We start from the raw sequence: 16,776 nt of genomic DNA on the forward strand, positions 1-16,776 counted from the left end.
CATGTAAGAGTGTCCTAGAGGGACTAGAGGGTTAAAAAAAAAAGTTTAAATCACCCCCTTTCCTATTTAAAAGTAAAACAGTAATACATCTATAAAAAGGGATAAAAATTTTCCATCTGCATATGATATTAATTAATTAATTAATTAAAAACTAGAGACCATGGTGCAAAAAAACACCCCAACCAGCTCTGTAGGTAGAAAAATTAAAGCGCTATTGCCCTTAGATGGTGAGGAAGAGAAAATGAAAGAGCAAAATTTAAAAATTTAAAAATGGTCTGGTCATTAAAGGGGTTGTCCAGTGAAAATCTTTTTCTTTCACATCAATTGGTGTCAGAAAGTTATATAGATTTGTAATTTACTTCTATTAAAAAATATCAAGTCTTCCCATATTTATTGGCTACTATATGTCATGTAGGAAATGTTGTTTTATTTTCAGTCAGAAACAGTGCTCTCTGCTGACATCTCTGGCCGAGACAGGAACTCTGTCTCTGTTTTCTATGGGAATCCCTATATAAAACCTCTCCTGCTCTGTACAGTTCCTGTCTCGGCCAGAGATGTCAGCAGAGAGCACTATGTTAGACTGAAAATAAAACAACATTTCCTGCAGGACACACAGCAGCTCATAGGTATGGGAAGACTTGAGATTTTATTAATAGAAGTAAATTACAAATCTATATAATCTATTATTTCTGACACCAGTTGATTTGAAAGAAAAATATTTTTGCTGAACCACCCCTTTAAGGCCAAAATAGCCGGCATAGGCAAGAGTTTAAGAAACTTGGTAAGTAGCAGGGAGGATATAACTTCACTCTTCGTGGAATAGTATAGCTATATGCAGTCTCTTGTTTTCTGATCCTGCTAGCCAAAACAGACTCCCCTTACTTGCTCTGTTTCCTTAAGGTAGTAGTTTTCTCCTTGTTGCCATAAAGACGCTAGCTGGACACTCTTGTGGTCTTGCTGTGGTCTTGCAATCCAGGCATTAAATAAACAGAAGCTAGTTTGTTTATGAAATAATAGTTACAACCAGGGGCATAAATAGGATTCATAAGGCCCCATAGCAAGAAACTATACGGGGTCCCATTAATTCTGTACACCCCTCCCCCTTCATACTGAAATGACTTGGCTCAGTCCCACGGTGTTCTCTATGGAAGAATGAACGCCAAATCACTGCGTCTGTCAGATGATGTGGGGGGGTGCCTCTTGGGGCTGGAGTTGCAATGCTGCCTCCAGTTACAAGAGAGACTTGCAGGGCAGGGAGCCCTGGCAGTGGTGGCGGATATGGGTGCTGTGTGCAGTAGCTACCCCGGAGGCAGACTTAACCTCACCAGAGGGGCCTGGGCCCCCCACCGCACAGGCCCTGTAGTAGTTGTGCGGTCTGCCTCCATGGTAGCTATGTGACTGGTTACATATCACATAATATCACAGTCTACCTAAAAGCTGCTAAATGGCTTCCCTGTAGCAAGGGCACTTTAAAAAGGGCATAGTTTTGCAGCAATTTTTCACAATTTTCCTAGCAGCAGCAAAAATACTTGTCCGTTTTAGGGGTGTTTGCCCCAGTTTACCATGACTCTAAGTAAATCCGGCGAGACTTTCTCTAGAGGTATAGATTCCTGCCATGGTTTATGCCTGTTTCCAGGCTTAAACTATGATAAATTAGGTGCAGGATGAGGCCACTTCTACTGGGCGCCCATCAGGTGAGCAGGGTTTATGCCTGGCGTATGCCACGAAAAAGCCATAAATCCGTTACTTTTCGGTGACGTACTCCAGGGACACAGCATTGATAAATATACCCCAATAAATAGTATATATAGTAAGAAAATCGAATATTATTTTCCTGATTCTTTTTAATGATGTATTTACTTTGGGCACATTCCACCTTTGTACATGGAATGTTTTCCCTTGCATTGCTCTTTATGCAGAGAGGAGCTTAGATTTTTGTTTTCCTATTTAAAGCAAGCACACGTAATAAAGACACACACAGAAACCTGACTGCCTGTCAGAGCGTCTCTATAGACTGCACAGGAGATCAGATGACAAGTGGGCTCAGGTCCAACAGATTAACTTTGCCCTATCAGTGGCTGCTGCTGACTTGTAACACAGTCAGTGCGAGGGAGCTTTAATCACTTGAGAGAAGTGGGTACTGTAGTTAGACATGGCATCAAAATCCCTGTGCTTTGTGCTTCTGTCTGTGCTGGTGGCGTATTACATTTACCAACCTCTGCCAGACAACGTTGAAGAGAAATGGAAAGTTATGTTAATGGATGCCACTTTCAGAAGTCTGGGACATTTGGTAGGTTGAATATTTATTCTCTGCTTTTTATTCTTGTAATATTGCTTTGTTTTTTGGTTTATTTTGCATTTTTACCAGCTCTTGTTTAGTTATAAAGGTATTATAAGCAGGATTTAGAAAGCCCTGCAGATATGTTGTATGGATATAAGAGAGTTAGAGGTAGAAAATGTATTTATTACATCTTATGAACACCTAGAGACACACTGGTGTTTACATATTAAGCCTTTTACATTATCCGGTATTATACAGTGCAGTGTAATCTTCGCTATGCATAACTAGGTATACAGTAGCAGCTTACCCTGTAGCAAGCATCTGCTACTCCTCTTTGAAAACATATTGAAATAAATTAGAGAGAAAATCAAGATATATTTTATATACTGTCCCAAATATACAATTGCAAAAGCTTGGTGATGTTGATGGCACTCTTATACATCTGAATGAGTTAAACATTACAATAAAAAAAAAAAAAAATATATATATATATATATATATATATATATATATATATATATAAACACACACACACACACACACACACACACACACACACACACACACACACACACACAGTGGAAGAGTTACTTGACAAGTGTAATGCGTAATTATTTCACAGTTCACTAAGCAGAGTTAAAGGGACACAAAACCTAAAGTAAAAGCTAATAATTATAAGACTAGGATAAAGAGGGAGCTTAGAAATAGGAGAAGCTCTCCTAGACTTCCAGAGGGGGTATCAAATCTCCTAGGCCAGCATCAGGATGTTGTCTGAAGCAGTGGGTGGGGGTGAAGTGAACTGAAATCAGCAGGAAAGAGGAGAGATCACTTCATGCAGAAACTGCCCTGACGTCTGTATTTATTCAGGGGGTCTAATCTGGAGTCTTTGTTTAGCAGGTCTGCACTGCAATGTCTATTTTCTTAGGGGTTCAATCTAAAGTTTTTGATGTAGGAGGCCTGGTTTCGGCAACTGTATATATTTTGGATGTCTTGGCTGGTATGTATGTTGGCAAATATGGGATACAGATCTCCCAATATCACTCACACTTAATACACTGGCCAATATTTATCAATCTATCTAAAATAAAAAATGTCTGTTTTTTCTCATAGCAACAGTCACAGCCTAGGTTTTATTTTATTAACCCCTAGACGACCTAGGGCGTACAGGTACACCCTGGAAGTCTGTGCCCAATCAACCGTGGGCGTACCTGTACGCCCTGACCTATGAAGCGCGCTCTGGAGTACGGGGGCCAGAGGTGAGCAGCTGTTACCTCACTTGAGGTGAGCAGCCAGCACCTCACCGCTAATGACAGGCTGCAGCAATTGCGCTGCAGCATGTCATTAACCCCTTAAGACCGCGGCGTTTAAGTGTAAGTGAAAGGGGGAGTCCCCTAAATAAATTCCAATGGAACAGCACCGGCTAGAGTACATAGCAAAACAATAGGATAGAGTGCTCTCCTCACCGAACAAGACCCCTTCGTCAGGATATAGATCCACAAAAATTCAATCGGCGACAGCACCTCTCAGTGAAAAAAAGGTGATTCCTTTATTCACATCCTACTTCCGCAAAGTTTTGGCTAGTTTTCAGCCGTTCTCAAGCTTAACGCTTGAGAAAGGCTGAGAACTAGCCGAAACGTTGCGGAAGTAGGATGTGAATAAAGGAATCACGTTTTTTCACTGAGAGGTGCTGTTTTCGATTGAATTTTTTAGGGGGAGTCCCCTGTCACTTAACGATCGGGTCCCTCGCAGTGTGACTGCGGAAGTCCCGATTGTTGTAACGGACCGCCGGAGGTCTCTCAACTGACTCTGCATGGTCCGATCGGCGATCTGCCATGAAAACCTTTTTCCCAGTAATTGAAGCACATTACAAAGTTATATAACTCTGTAATATGCTTCAATCACCTATCTGCCTCCCTTCCCTGTCTTTTTCACCCTCCACCCCCCACCAGGAAGTGTAAGAAACTCACACAGACCTGATTACTGTCGTCACCGTCACCAAGCTCTTCTCTCAGCTCCTTCTCCTGTTACACTAGCCTCCCCCCTCCCCTGCCTTGTCAGGTGACAGGCTTGCTCAGCTCCCATTGGCTGAACAACTGCAAGCCATCACTTGGACTGGGGAGGGGGGGCTGCTGTAACAGGACCTAGAGCAGCCCTCCTGCTGATGACTCATCCTCACAAGAAGGAGCTGCCTGGTGACGGTGACGACAGTAATCAGGTCTGTGTTAAGGCCCTATTCCAACAACAGATCTGACGACAGATTATCTGCCAAAGATTTGAAGCCAAACCCAGGAACAGACAATAAACAGAGAACAGGTCATAAAGGAAAGACTGGATTTCTCCTCTTTTCAAATCCACTCCTGGGTTTGGCTTCAAATCTTTGGCAGATAATCTGTCGTCAGATCTCTTGGTGGAATAGGGCCTTTAGTTAGGACATTTCCTGTTGGGGGGTGGAGGGTGGGAAAGACAGGGAAGGGAGGCAGATAGGTGATTGAAGCACATTACAGAGTTATATAACTTTGTAATGTGCTTCAATTACTGGGAAAAAGTTTTTCATTGCACTTGTCCTTTAACCCTTAGACGACCCAGGGCGTATAGTTACGCCATGGAAGTCTGTCCTCAGACGACCTAGGGCGTAACTGTACGCCCTGGGTGTTTATCCCGCTATGAAGCGTGCTCCGGAGCGGAGCGCGCTTCATAGCAGGTGGGGGCCGGCTGCAATCAGCAGCCGGGACCTCACCGGTAATGACACGCTGCAGCGATCGCGCTGCCGCGTGTCATTTACTCCTTAAACGCCGCGATCGCAGCGCGACCGCAGCGTTTAAGTGTAAGTGACAGGGGGAGTCCCCTGTCACTTACCGATCGGGACCCGCGCAGTGTGACTGCGGGGGTCCCGATCGGTAAAACAGACTGCCGGAGGTCTCTCACCTGCCTCCGTGCGGTCCGATCGGCGATCTGCTACACTGAGCCTGCACAGGCAGGCTCAATGAGCAGATCGCCGATAATACTGATCAATGCTATGCCTATGGCATAGCAATCATCAGTGTACAAATCCAAGTACTGGATGTAAAAGTCCCCCAAAGGGACTTCAAATGTGTAAAAAAAAAAAAAAGTTAAAAACACTAACACACAACCCCAAAACCCCTCCCCCAATAAAAGTTGAAATCACCCCCCTTTCCCATTATATAAATAAAACATATAAAAATAAATAAACAAATAAACATATAATATACTGTAGCGTGCGTAATTGTCTGATCTATTAAAATATAACAAGCGTCATTGTGATCGGTAAACGGCGTACACGAAAAGAGGGAAAAAAGTGCGCGGATTACCGATTTTATGTTACATTATATATAAAAAAAAATTAATAAAAAGTGATTGAAACGTCTGATCTTTACAAATATGGTATTAATAAAAACTAGAGATCATGGCAGAAAAAATGACACCCCATACAGCCCCATAGGTGAAAAAATAAAACCGTTATAAGCGTCACAATAGTCCCATTTTATTTATAATTAATTGCCAAAAAAAAGGATTTCATTAAAAAAAAATATATAACATTAGAGAATCTGTGTAAACTTGCATGTGGTTGTGTTCGGGCTGACCTATAGAATAATTGTATCATGTCGCTTTTACCATATAGTGCATTACGTAGACACAGGAACTCCCCAAACGTTACCATATTGCATTCTTTTTTGCGATTTCACCAATTTATATCTTTATAAATAATATATTTGGAATTCCATCATACATGTTATGGTAAAATGAAAGACGCCATTACAAAGTACAACTATTCCTGTAACAAATAAGCCATTACATGGCCTTGTAGATAAAAAACTGAAAGTGCTAGAGCTCTTAGAAGGGGGGGGGAGGGAAAAACGGAAACACTAAGATCAAAATTTGCGCGGTCCACTGGGTCATTTTGGGCCTGGTCCTCAAAGGGTTAATGAGCAGATCGTCTATTACACTGATCAATGCTATTCCTATGGCATAGCAGTGATCAGTGTGAATATTTAAAAAAATGTATTTAAAAGTCCCCCAAAGGGACTTAAATTTGTAAAAAAAAAACATTATTACACTACCCCAAAGCCCCTCCCTCAATGAAAGTTTAAATCACCCCCCTTTGCTATTATATAAATAAAACATATAAAAATAAATATACATATAATATATACATAAACATATAATATACCGTAGTGTGCGTAATTATACAAGCGTATAATATAACAAGCGTCATTGAGAACGGCGTAAACAAAAAGAGCGAAAAAAGTGCCAGGATTACCGATTTTTTGTTACATTATATATATACATAAAAAAAGTTAATAAAAAGTTATCAAAACGTCCGATCTTCACAAATATGGTATTAATAAAAAACTAGAGATCATGGCGGAAAAAATGACACCACATACAGCCCCGTAGGTGAAAAAGTAAAACTGTTATAAGCGTCACAATAGGCCCATTTTATTAATATTTAATTGCCAAAAAAAGGATTTCATTAAAAAAATATATATAACATTAGAAAATATGTGTAAACCTGCATATGGTTGTGTTCGGACTGACCTATAGAATAATGGTATCATGTCGCTTTTACCGTATAGTGCATTACAGAGACACAGCAATTCCCCAAACGTTACCATTTCACTAATTTATATCTTCATAAATAATAATTATGGGGTTCTATCATACATGTTATGGTAGAATGAAAGACAGCATTATAAAGTACAACGACTCTTGTAAAAAAACAAGCCCCCACATGGCCCTGTAGAAAGAAAAATACAAGTGCTAGAACTCTAAGAAGGGGAGGAGTAAAAAACAAAAACGCAAAAATGAAAATTTGCGTGGTCCACTGGATCATTTTGGGCCCATCCTCAAAGGATTAAAGCACAATAAGGGTAGATTCACAAATACCAAGGTTGTAGCAGATTTTCATGCTGCGCATTTCCTGCTTCAAGATCATACTTACCTGCCTGTGCTCCCGTCTGCTTTTTTGGCTCATAGGTCTCTGACCAATCAGTGTCTGCAGTTCACTGATTGGCTGAGTGGGCCATCATGGACCTGGGAGCCAGAGAAGCAGTCAGGAAAGTGGGCAGGTAAGCATGATTTGTTTCACACCAGACATCTAATTAGTTAAATATGCAGTGACTTCATTCTCGCAGCATAAAAATTCACAGCAAAAATGCAGAGCCATAGTGTTTGCACAAACACCATGGTTTTTATTTATAACAAAGCCATGACAACTTTAGTTCTGTTATGCTTCTGGCAATTTTGTGGCATAGAGCACCCATACAATTTATACCAAAATCAGCCAAACTCACTGTTGGTTGTCCGTAAAAGGTTATCAGTATAAGGCCTCTTGGTTTAGAAGGCCAAATTAACCCCCATCCACATTATACCTAGGTATAGTTTCCTGTAGGTCAGGGTACACCCGGGGTATATAATAGCCTAGGCCAAACTATACCCCTCCAGGCCAGAATATAACCCGGGGTATAAAATAGCCTTGGCCACAGTAAACCCTGGGGTATAAAATAGCCTAGACCAGAGTATACCCTGGGGTAGAAAATAGCTTAGGTCCAAACTATACCCCGATGTGTAAAATAGCCTAGGCCAAACTATACCCCGATGTGTAAAATAGCCTAGGCCAGTCTATACCCTAGGATATAAAAGAGCCTAGGCCAAACCATACCCCAGGGTGTAAAATAGCCTAGGCCAAACTATACCCTGTGTGTAAAAGAGCCTAGGCCAAACTATACCCTGTGTGTAAAAGAGCCTAGGCCAAACTATACCCTGTGTGTAAAAGAGCCTAGGCCAAACTATACCCGGTGACTATTTTACCGAACTAATCAGTGGGATAATACTGGGACAGTATTGGTACTGCTTTTCTCACTTCTGGCCCAGGCCACAGTATTCCCCAGGGAATATATTTTTATACCCAGGGGTGTAAAATAGCCTAGGTCAGACTTTATCCCTCAAAGTCACACGGTCTCTAATTTGTTGGAAAGTGCACTGTCTCCTATCTCTGCAAGGCTTCCAAGTCACCTGATCATTGTATGACACGTCATGTGCTGATCGGTGTACGACGCGTCACGTGCTGATCAGGTGACCCATAAACATAATCGCTCCATATAAAACCACCTTTATAAGATAACGTTTCAGGGCGTTATGACTTCCTTATATTATGAACAGCCAAGTTTTTCTGGTTGGAGTAATAAAAGTCTATGGGGGGAATTTAAGTCACTTAGCTTCTCACTTAACTTAGCAGACAAAGATGAACCCCCAATAAAATGTTGAACATTTAGGCAATTCTTGTGTAAATCACTTAATGCTACTCATTTCATGGAGTTATAATATGGCCTAAGGGGGTATGAATTGGCCCAAGCCAAAATATTCCCTGGGGTATAATCTAACCTAAGCCAAAATATACCTGGGGTATAATCTAACCTATATACTGTACCTGGGGTATAACTAGGCCACTTAAAAGGAGAAGTCCAGCCACTTTTTAAATCTGGCAGCTGGAAAGGGCTGTGGGAAATGTGATCAGGAGTATGAATTTACCTCTCCCCGTGCCCACCGTGACTTCCGCCAGGCTCCGCGATCTCCAGTGCTGCATGCATCACAATCCCGCTCATGGACTGGCCGCTCAGCCAGTCAGTGGGCGTGATGGATTTTCACTGCTCGATCACTTTGAGCCGTTCCAAAAGTTCAAGTGTATTAAGAAGGCAGGAGGGATAACTGTTGGCAACCAGTTATTGAAGATGTAAAGTATAGGCAATGAGTGTCTTATAATTTTGTTCCTATGGTTGAATAAAAGGGTAGTTAAGTAATCACCCTAATGGCCTGATAAAGGTAGACCAGTACTGTGCTTTCTGTGTCCAGTACCTGCACTGTGCTAACTTTATCAGGCCCTTAGAGTTGAGTTGAATCACAGCATGCATACTGTCTATCTCCCTTGCACTATTTAAAAGGGTTGTCCAGGCTTAGAAAAGCTCATAACTCCCTCCTCTGTAGTTGTTTTCACTTGCATTTGCATCTTCCAGACATCTGGGGCACTTGGCTTTCTCTGGGGCTTGTGCTCTGGATGTCCAGTGTGATAGCCCTTATGTGATTGGTTTGTTTGTGAAGCAGTCATTATGGATTGCTTTATTCTCACAATGTAGTCTTTTTATTTGACATGGAGTAGTTTTTTGCGCTGTTTGCAATGCTTTTTATGTACTACATCTGTGTTGTATACCAATGAGTTTAGGGAATTATAGAGAGAACACATGTAATCAGTGACTTGTTAAGCTAATAATAAACACTTGATTTGTGAAGCATTTAGACTTTGTTACAACTTATCTGAACACATAAATTTCTTTGAGATGTCTTCTTCAGCAAGAAAGAATTCTGCACAGCAGCAGCAACTAGCACAGTCAGGACAGATGGTGTCACAAGAGAAATAACCATCACTTAATGAGTGTAATATAGCATTATATGTAAAGCACAATTACACTTTATAGCAAAAGACAAAAGGGGGGAAAAGTATCATTTGAGACAGGAGATATGAGCAGACAGTAAAAACGTGTGCTTCAGAGCGGTATAAGGTTGGTAAAACATGGCAGCTTTAATTCACAAACAGTCCACTCCTATACATGGGTTGTGTATGGCCCTGTATGGTTGTGTTGACTGAACTCATCATGTTGGGTGGGTGAACCATCTAATGTATACTGAGGCCTCCCAAATCTCCTCCGACAGATGATGCCAGGGGAAAAGAGTGTCAGGTATGTTGAGTTTCAGCTTCCCAATTCTTTTGTTCTTAAGAAGAAAAGCCACTGCCAAAAAAGTCTGGCAGAACTGAGAGTTCATGTACATGAAGAAATTACAAGAGATAGGTAAATGTGTGCTTTAACTTCATCGTCAGTCACTTCTTCTTTGAACAAGCAATTCAGGACAACCACGAACTGGAGAGAGTGGAACGGCTGCACATCCCATCTATGGCTGATACTAATGCCGCTAGGCCTATATTAAAAATCAACACCAGAGTGTCTGTATATGAATTGATCAAGCCATATTGCCCCGTGTACCACCGCGCAGGTCCTCTGGTCCACACGGGTCCCCACGCTAACTCCACACCGTGTCGGTCAGCGACCGCCAACCCCGCAAAGCGTGCACGTGCAGGGAAGGGAGGCCATGGAACGGCCCTGCAACCCCAATGTCACAGGACCAGACCCAAAAAGCCCCACCAAAACCTGAGGACCTGCGCGGTGGTACACGGGGCAATATGGCTTGATCAATTCATATACAGACACTCTGGTGTTGATTTTTAATATAGGCCTAGCGGCATTAGTATCAGCCATAGATGGGATGTGCAGCCGTTCCATTCTCTCCAGTTCGTGTTTTGCAATTCTCCCTCTCTGAACAGCTAGCACTCCTTTATAAGACCCACATGACCAAAATTAGCAGGAGATGCCTGTGCTCACATGTCTGGACTCTATGTCTTCCCCATTCTGTGAGTGCAGCAATGGTAAGTGTAATACCATATCCATACTTGTGTCGTTTGGGGGCAGCCTTCCCCGCCGGTGGTGCTGGCTGGGTTTTGGTGGGGCTTTTTGGGTCTGGTCCTGTGACATTGGGGTTGCAGGGCCGTTCCATGGCCTCCCTTTCCTGCACGTGCACGCCTTGCGGGGTTGGCGGTCGCTGACCGACACGGTGTGGAGTTAGCGTAGGGACCCGTGTGGACCAGAGGACCTGCGCGGTGGTACACGGGGCAATATGGCTTGATCAATTCATATACAGACACTCTGGTGTTGATTTTTAATATAGGCCTAGCGGCATTAGTATCAGCCATAGATGGGATGTGCAGCGGTTCCATTCTCTCCAGTTCGTGTTTTGCAATTCAGGACAACCAATTTTCAGGTTTCCTATAAGGGTATGTGCAAACTAAGGAATACGCATGGAACTTTCAAGCAGAGTCCGCATGGCAGACTGCACTTGAGGTTCCACCTGTCCCATAGGTTCAATGATATTCTACAGCAAAATCTGCCACCCGCCGAAAGAATTGACAAGTCAGTTCAAGTCAGTTGGGCGGATGGGGGATTTCGTTGGAGAATATCATTGAGTCTATAGGAAAGGCAGAACTTTAAGCAAAATCTGCTGCACGGACTTGAAAAGTTTTGCGTGCATTCTGTAGTTTGCACATACCCTTAGGGTGACCAATAGCAGACTTATATCTGCCACAAAGTGATCAGTCATGCAGGATTTTTTGGCTGGAATGTTTGCAAAATCATTCCCTACTTTCCATAATGTCTCTGTGGTTTCTTAAAAAAAAAAAAAGAAAGCAACAACAACAACAACAACAACTTTAGGCATACTGCTTTTATAATCCTTGTTATGAACAATCCCATGAGACTCTGTTTATCTTCATTCATGTATTTTGACCAGCTTAGGGGGGTTGATTAGGCTCAGAATATGGATTCTTTCTTCCAGAAACAAAACCACTCTTGTGCTCAGTTTGTGTGGCTTTGAGTTGTATTGCAGCTCAGTTCCATTGAAGTGAATGGGGCTGAATTGTAATACCACACACAACCTGGAGACAGGTGTGTTGCTACTTTTTGCAAGGAAGTAGCAGTGTTTTTTTATGACCCCATAAACTTGCCCTGTATTTTCACGCTCTATTCCTGTCTAATACCAAACAAATTTTTTTCTGACTATTTCACCAAACTAATCAGGGGGACAATACTGGTACAAGATGATGTTGTTCAGACATATATATGGTGCATCACATGGTAACAGGGTAATGGCACCATGTCTCCTAGACTCCAGCAATGATAACTAAAAAATAAAAATGAACCAAGGAGGCTTATATGAAACCTGACATACACACTGACTCCAAATATTCATAACAGCTATTACAGTGTTTTCATTTTAACCTTAATTTTAGAGATGTAGATATAAGGGATGTAAAGATATCAGTCACATCTAGGTTCTGGTGTCTGGGGCCCCAAAAGCATCTCGGCCACATAACAAGATATTAATATAATAAATAGCACATGGTAGAGGAGAGCCTTGATACAGCTTCACTATTCTGATCCCTTCGCTTCACATGACCCCTTTCACTACACGTTATTATATATTGTTATGGGTCTTATCCATGGTGTATTACATGTAATTAACCTTGCATAGAAATTGGTCCATGAAGCCACACTCTGTTATAACTATATTATTTGACCCTTTTTACACATGTCAGACATTAACAACTCCATGAGGCATTAACTTTCTGCCCCTTGAACTCAGCTAATACATTGTAAAACGCTGTAATATACTTTAGACAATCCATTACAGATGTGATGTGATAAAGATCTTGATATTCTAAAGGACTTTGACTGTGCAAAGGCTCTTAGCTTTTTTTTCTTTTTTTTTTTTTGCCATGGGCTCTTAGTGAAAGTTTTTTTGCAACCTGAGTTGGAAATCTTTCCCTGCATCATGGATAAAGAATCTCTGGGCTGGAAAAACCTATACTTAAATGGCATATAGGAATAAAAATATACAGTATAATGTAAAGATAATAGTACAAATAAAAGATTCCTAGGGAATGTAAAGAGTACCTGTCATCTAAAATAACTTTTGACTGGTTGTCAGGCATGTCAAAAGGTTTTGATCATAGTGGATCTGAGGCCCACTGTGATCAGGAAATATAGCCGGTCACAGAGCGTGGCAGCCGTGCCATCCACTACCCGGCTGTATCTCTGCAACAGCTAATTCCCACAAATTAAGGCTATGTTCACACTGCGTATGAGTCCGGCCGCATTTCGTACGCCGCCGTACATGTGTGGCTGAAACTACGGGCGTGGGACAAATCGACATGCGGCCGGATGCGTACGAACCGCGAACATACGCCCGTAGTAGAGTTATGCTTCCCTAGCTTGTTTCGAAGCGATCTGAAACAGGTCATTTACTTGGAAATCTTCGCCCAGCCCAATAAACCACACAGAACCTTTTGGATCGAAAAATCAAGTTGAATTTGGCTGAAATAAGTACTCTGTACGGGACCGCATAGAAATCCACGGCCGTGAGTTGGAACATTTCCGTCCTCAAACAATGGTCTTGTTCATTTTTCACGGCGCCGCATACAATCCAGCCGTAAGCTCATACGTAGTGTGCATTGTGCGGGCATATGTCGTATACTTTCAAGCGAACGCATCAACCTCAAAACTACGTGCGTATATATCGCGGTTCGCACTACGGCCGGAATCATACGCAGTGTGAACATAGCCTAAAGGGATACTCCACTTAATAAAATTATATCCTGTTCAATCCCCACCAATAACCTAAGCTTGTTTGTAATAGGTTTCTATTACATGAGTTGGACCGTTTGTCTGCATCACATCCTGACTCACACCCTGAAGCTACAGAAAATCTTTACTTCCTAGTCCACATAGTCTCAGCTACTCTTTTCCCCACTCCCTTCTGAGACCAAAGTCACATGAACTTGGTCTCTTCTATTGCCAGGCAAGCTGTAACACCTTATCTTTAACCCCGCCCACCACCGACATTACACCAATCAGTGAGCAGCTGGCCAAGGGGCGGGGAAACAACAGAACAGTGAGGACTTCCAGAGGCGTATAGAGGAAAGGGCGGCAGCTAGAAAGATATGTCTCAAATTACTCAGGTGGACTTGGTGGGTAAGACCAGCTGAGTTTGGGAACATTTCATTTTTAGCTCTTTAGTCTACGAGACTACATTGTTGAAATTAGTGACGGGGTGTTGATGGCGCTGCTGCCATGCTCTCTCCCCGGCTGTATCTCCTGATCACAGTGGATCTCAGCATTGAGACTTGCTGTGATCAATTACTTTTGAAATGCCTGATGAGATGTCAAAAGTTACTTTTGATGACTCAAGCCACTTTCCATTGACAATTTTATTTTTAAAATGGGGCATTGGTAAAAACAGCCCACTGATTCCATTTTCTGCTGTGCTGCAAAATACAAATAAAATTGTCACTGTAGTGTCACTTTACATGCCCTTTACACATTACATACACAGTGTTGATGTTTATGACTAATCTAATGTGAATAAGGGCCTTCTGACTGTCCCCCAATAGTAGTTGTCAATGGAAGTAAGAGTTGGGTTGCTAAATTTTAACTGCTCAATTCTATTGTTCTTATGGAGGTAAGCCGGTATAGAATCTCACAACAGCTTAAAGGAGAAGTCCGGGCTCAGACTTTTTTTCCAAAAGAGCCTGGGAGGAGCAGGCTAAACATAACAAAATTCACCTGCCTCCCCAGCTCAGACCAGGAAGCGGCTGGGGGACTGGGAACCAGAGGGGAGGTCAGCAGAACCCAGCGCTGGAGCCAGGGAGGTAGGTGTGTGTTGTTATGTTCAGCCACCTCCTCCCAGGCTCTTTTGAAAAAAAAAAGTCAGAGCCTGAACTTCTCCTTTTAAAGCCACCTCATCAATTGAAAACGCATGCACAGTTACCCAGCCAAGCATACATGTATAGAGGGGGGATTAAATGGGCGTATAGCATATAGGTATTTAATAAGTATGGCCATATTTAATTTATTTTGTTTTAAGGCTATGTTCACACAATGTTTTTTCAGCTCCGTTTGAGTCTAAAATAACAAATCTCATTTAGCTGTCTAGCCTTCCCTTAGTGCAATGACGGCTGTTGATACATTATTCTAGTTTGGGTGACTAATTGGCCTTTGGATGCAGCTTAATTGAAAAGTCCATTAAATTTAATAGTAAAAATGGTGAAAGAACGGTGACAAAAGAAAACCTGTGTGTGAACAACTAATCAAAAACGTCCGTTGTTTGCAAAAGACGTCCAAAAAACAAATTGTTCATGATCATTATTTTGACGTCCTCGATGATAATGTCCGGTATTCAATACATTGTGTGCATTAGATGTCCGTCTTTCCGTTGACTTTAAATGCATTGCCATTGCAGTCAGTTAAATTGCGGCAATAACTGATGTTTTTTTCAATTGCAAAGCGTCCGCCTTTTCTGTATTTTCTCATAGCCTAATACATATAAGTAATTATCTAATTTACATTGTGATCTGATTCAGAGCAAACAAAGTTATGTTTTTAGGTGCAAAACCAAACTTCACCTTAAGCAGACACCTTATGAGGTTATAAAATTCCACCCTGTACTCTAGGAATGAAAGGAAAAACTGGGGAACCCGAAAGCAAATGTACAAGAAATGAATGCATGTTTGTATTAATGTCAGAGGCAAGTAAATGACTACACACCAAGGGTGATATCAGCAGATGAGACTGCATGTTTTCCATAGTGTGTGGTCCCAGCTCACCATGTTTCCTGCCCGTGTTTCCTGCCCTTTGGTTCCAGCCATTCGTGATTCCAGCTACCTGTCTGCTGTTCTGGTTCCTGCCGAGAGTTCCTGCTGAGCCCCAGCCTGCCTGTCTCCTGCTGCACCCCGCCCCCCGCCACTAGCAGCCAAGCCAGGGGTAGGGACCTGGGGGTTGCCAGCCGCAGCAAGTCCATCCTGCCTTTCGGCGGGCCCTCCTGAGAATGAGCAGCCCCTTAGACTTCGCTCCCTGGTGCGGCTTATGTCATCGCTAGTGGTGGTACAGTGGATCCACGACTCTAGTCGTTACATACTGTACACTGTGTAAATCAAGCCTAATTTTTTTTTAAAACTGATCAGTTATTTACAGTATCCTATTCATTTCTATGGTACTCAAACTGATGCTAAAGTCCAACATTCTTCATTAGTTAAAACATAAGCACTTCTTTATTTTTACAGAATTCATCTGATAGAATCTAACCACTGATTAATACTGTACCCATTTATATGCAGTAAGCAAATATAAATGTTTGATAAAGGAGGGTACAACACAATGACAACTCTTGGCTATGAAGATTTTTCCTTTGCCAAGTCACCTTTATAAGACCCTAGAAAAGGGTGCAGTCACAACTCTAGAGCGTTCTCTGTCACAAGCCTCTTGGCGCAATATCTTTCAAACAAACAAATCAAAGTTACACTATACCCAAGCACCTATAACAAAGTTCAAATCAAGGTGGCTCCTGCACGAGTACCGAGTAATGTCATCAGTTGTAGAATATGGAATCTAGTTATAGGGGGGTTTCACAGCCTATTGCATGGATCAGCTAGATTAATGCTCTTTTGGTCAGACACTATTAGCTGAGACACTTCGGCAGCCACGGAAGTGTAGACCTGTGGCTGCAGAAATCACTAATCAGCCTCATGCAATCACAATTAAAGGGGTTATCCAGCACTAAAAAAACATGGCCACTTTCCCCCTACTGTTGTCTCCAGTTTGGGTGGGGTTTTGAAACTCAGTTCCATTGAAGTAAATGGAGCTTAATTGCAAACCTCACCTGAACTGGAGGCAACAGTAGGGGGAAAAGTGGCCATGTTTTTGTAGCAATGGATAACCCCTTTAACCAAAGCGCTATCTGTCACTAGGACATTTCAATGCTGTGATCGCTATTGATGTCAACATTTGAATGGTTTAATAACTGACATTGGCTGGATCGCT

General features: G+C 42.1%; 1 protein-coding gene across 1 annotated transcript in view; it reads left to right on the top strand.

The window, feature by feature from the left end:
• The first annotated feature begins 2,022 nt into the window (after nt 1–2,022).
• The window catches only part of AADAC (arylacetamide deacetylase), a 42,449-nt gene continuing 27,695 nt past the window's right edge, over nt 2,023–16,776 (top strand). The window contains exon 1 of the mRNA XM_069975445.1: nt 2,023–2,290. Coding sequence (XP_069831546.1) covers nt 2,153–2,290 — 138 coding nt within the window. The 5' untranslated portion in view covers nt 2,023–2,152. The remainder of the gene's footprint in view (nt 2,291–16,776) is intronic.

The sequence above is a fragment of the Dendropsophus ebraccatus genome, chromosome 6 (genome assembly GCF_027789765.1).
Source record: "Dendropsophus ebraccatus isolate aDenEbr1 chromosome 6, aDenEbr1.pat, whole genome shotgun sequence".
Lineage (NCBI taxonomy): Eukaryota > Metazoa > Chordata > Amphibia > Anura > Hylidae > Dendropsophus > Dendropsophus ebraccatus.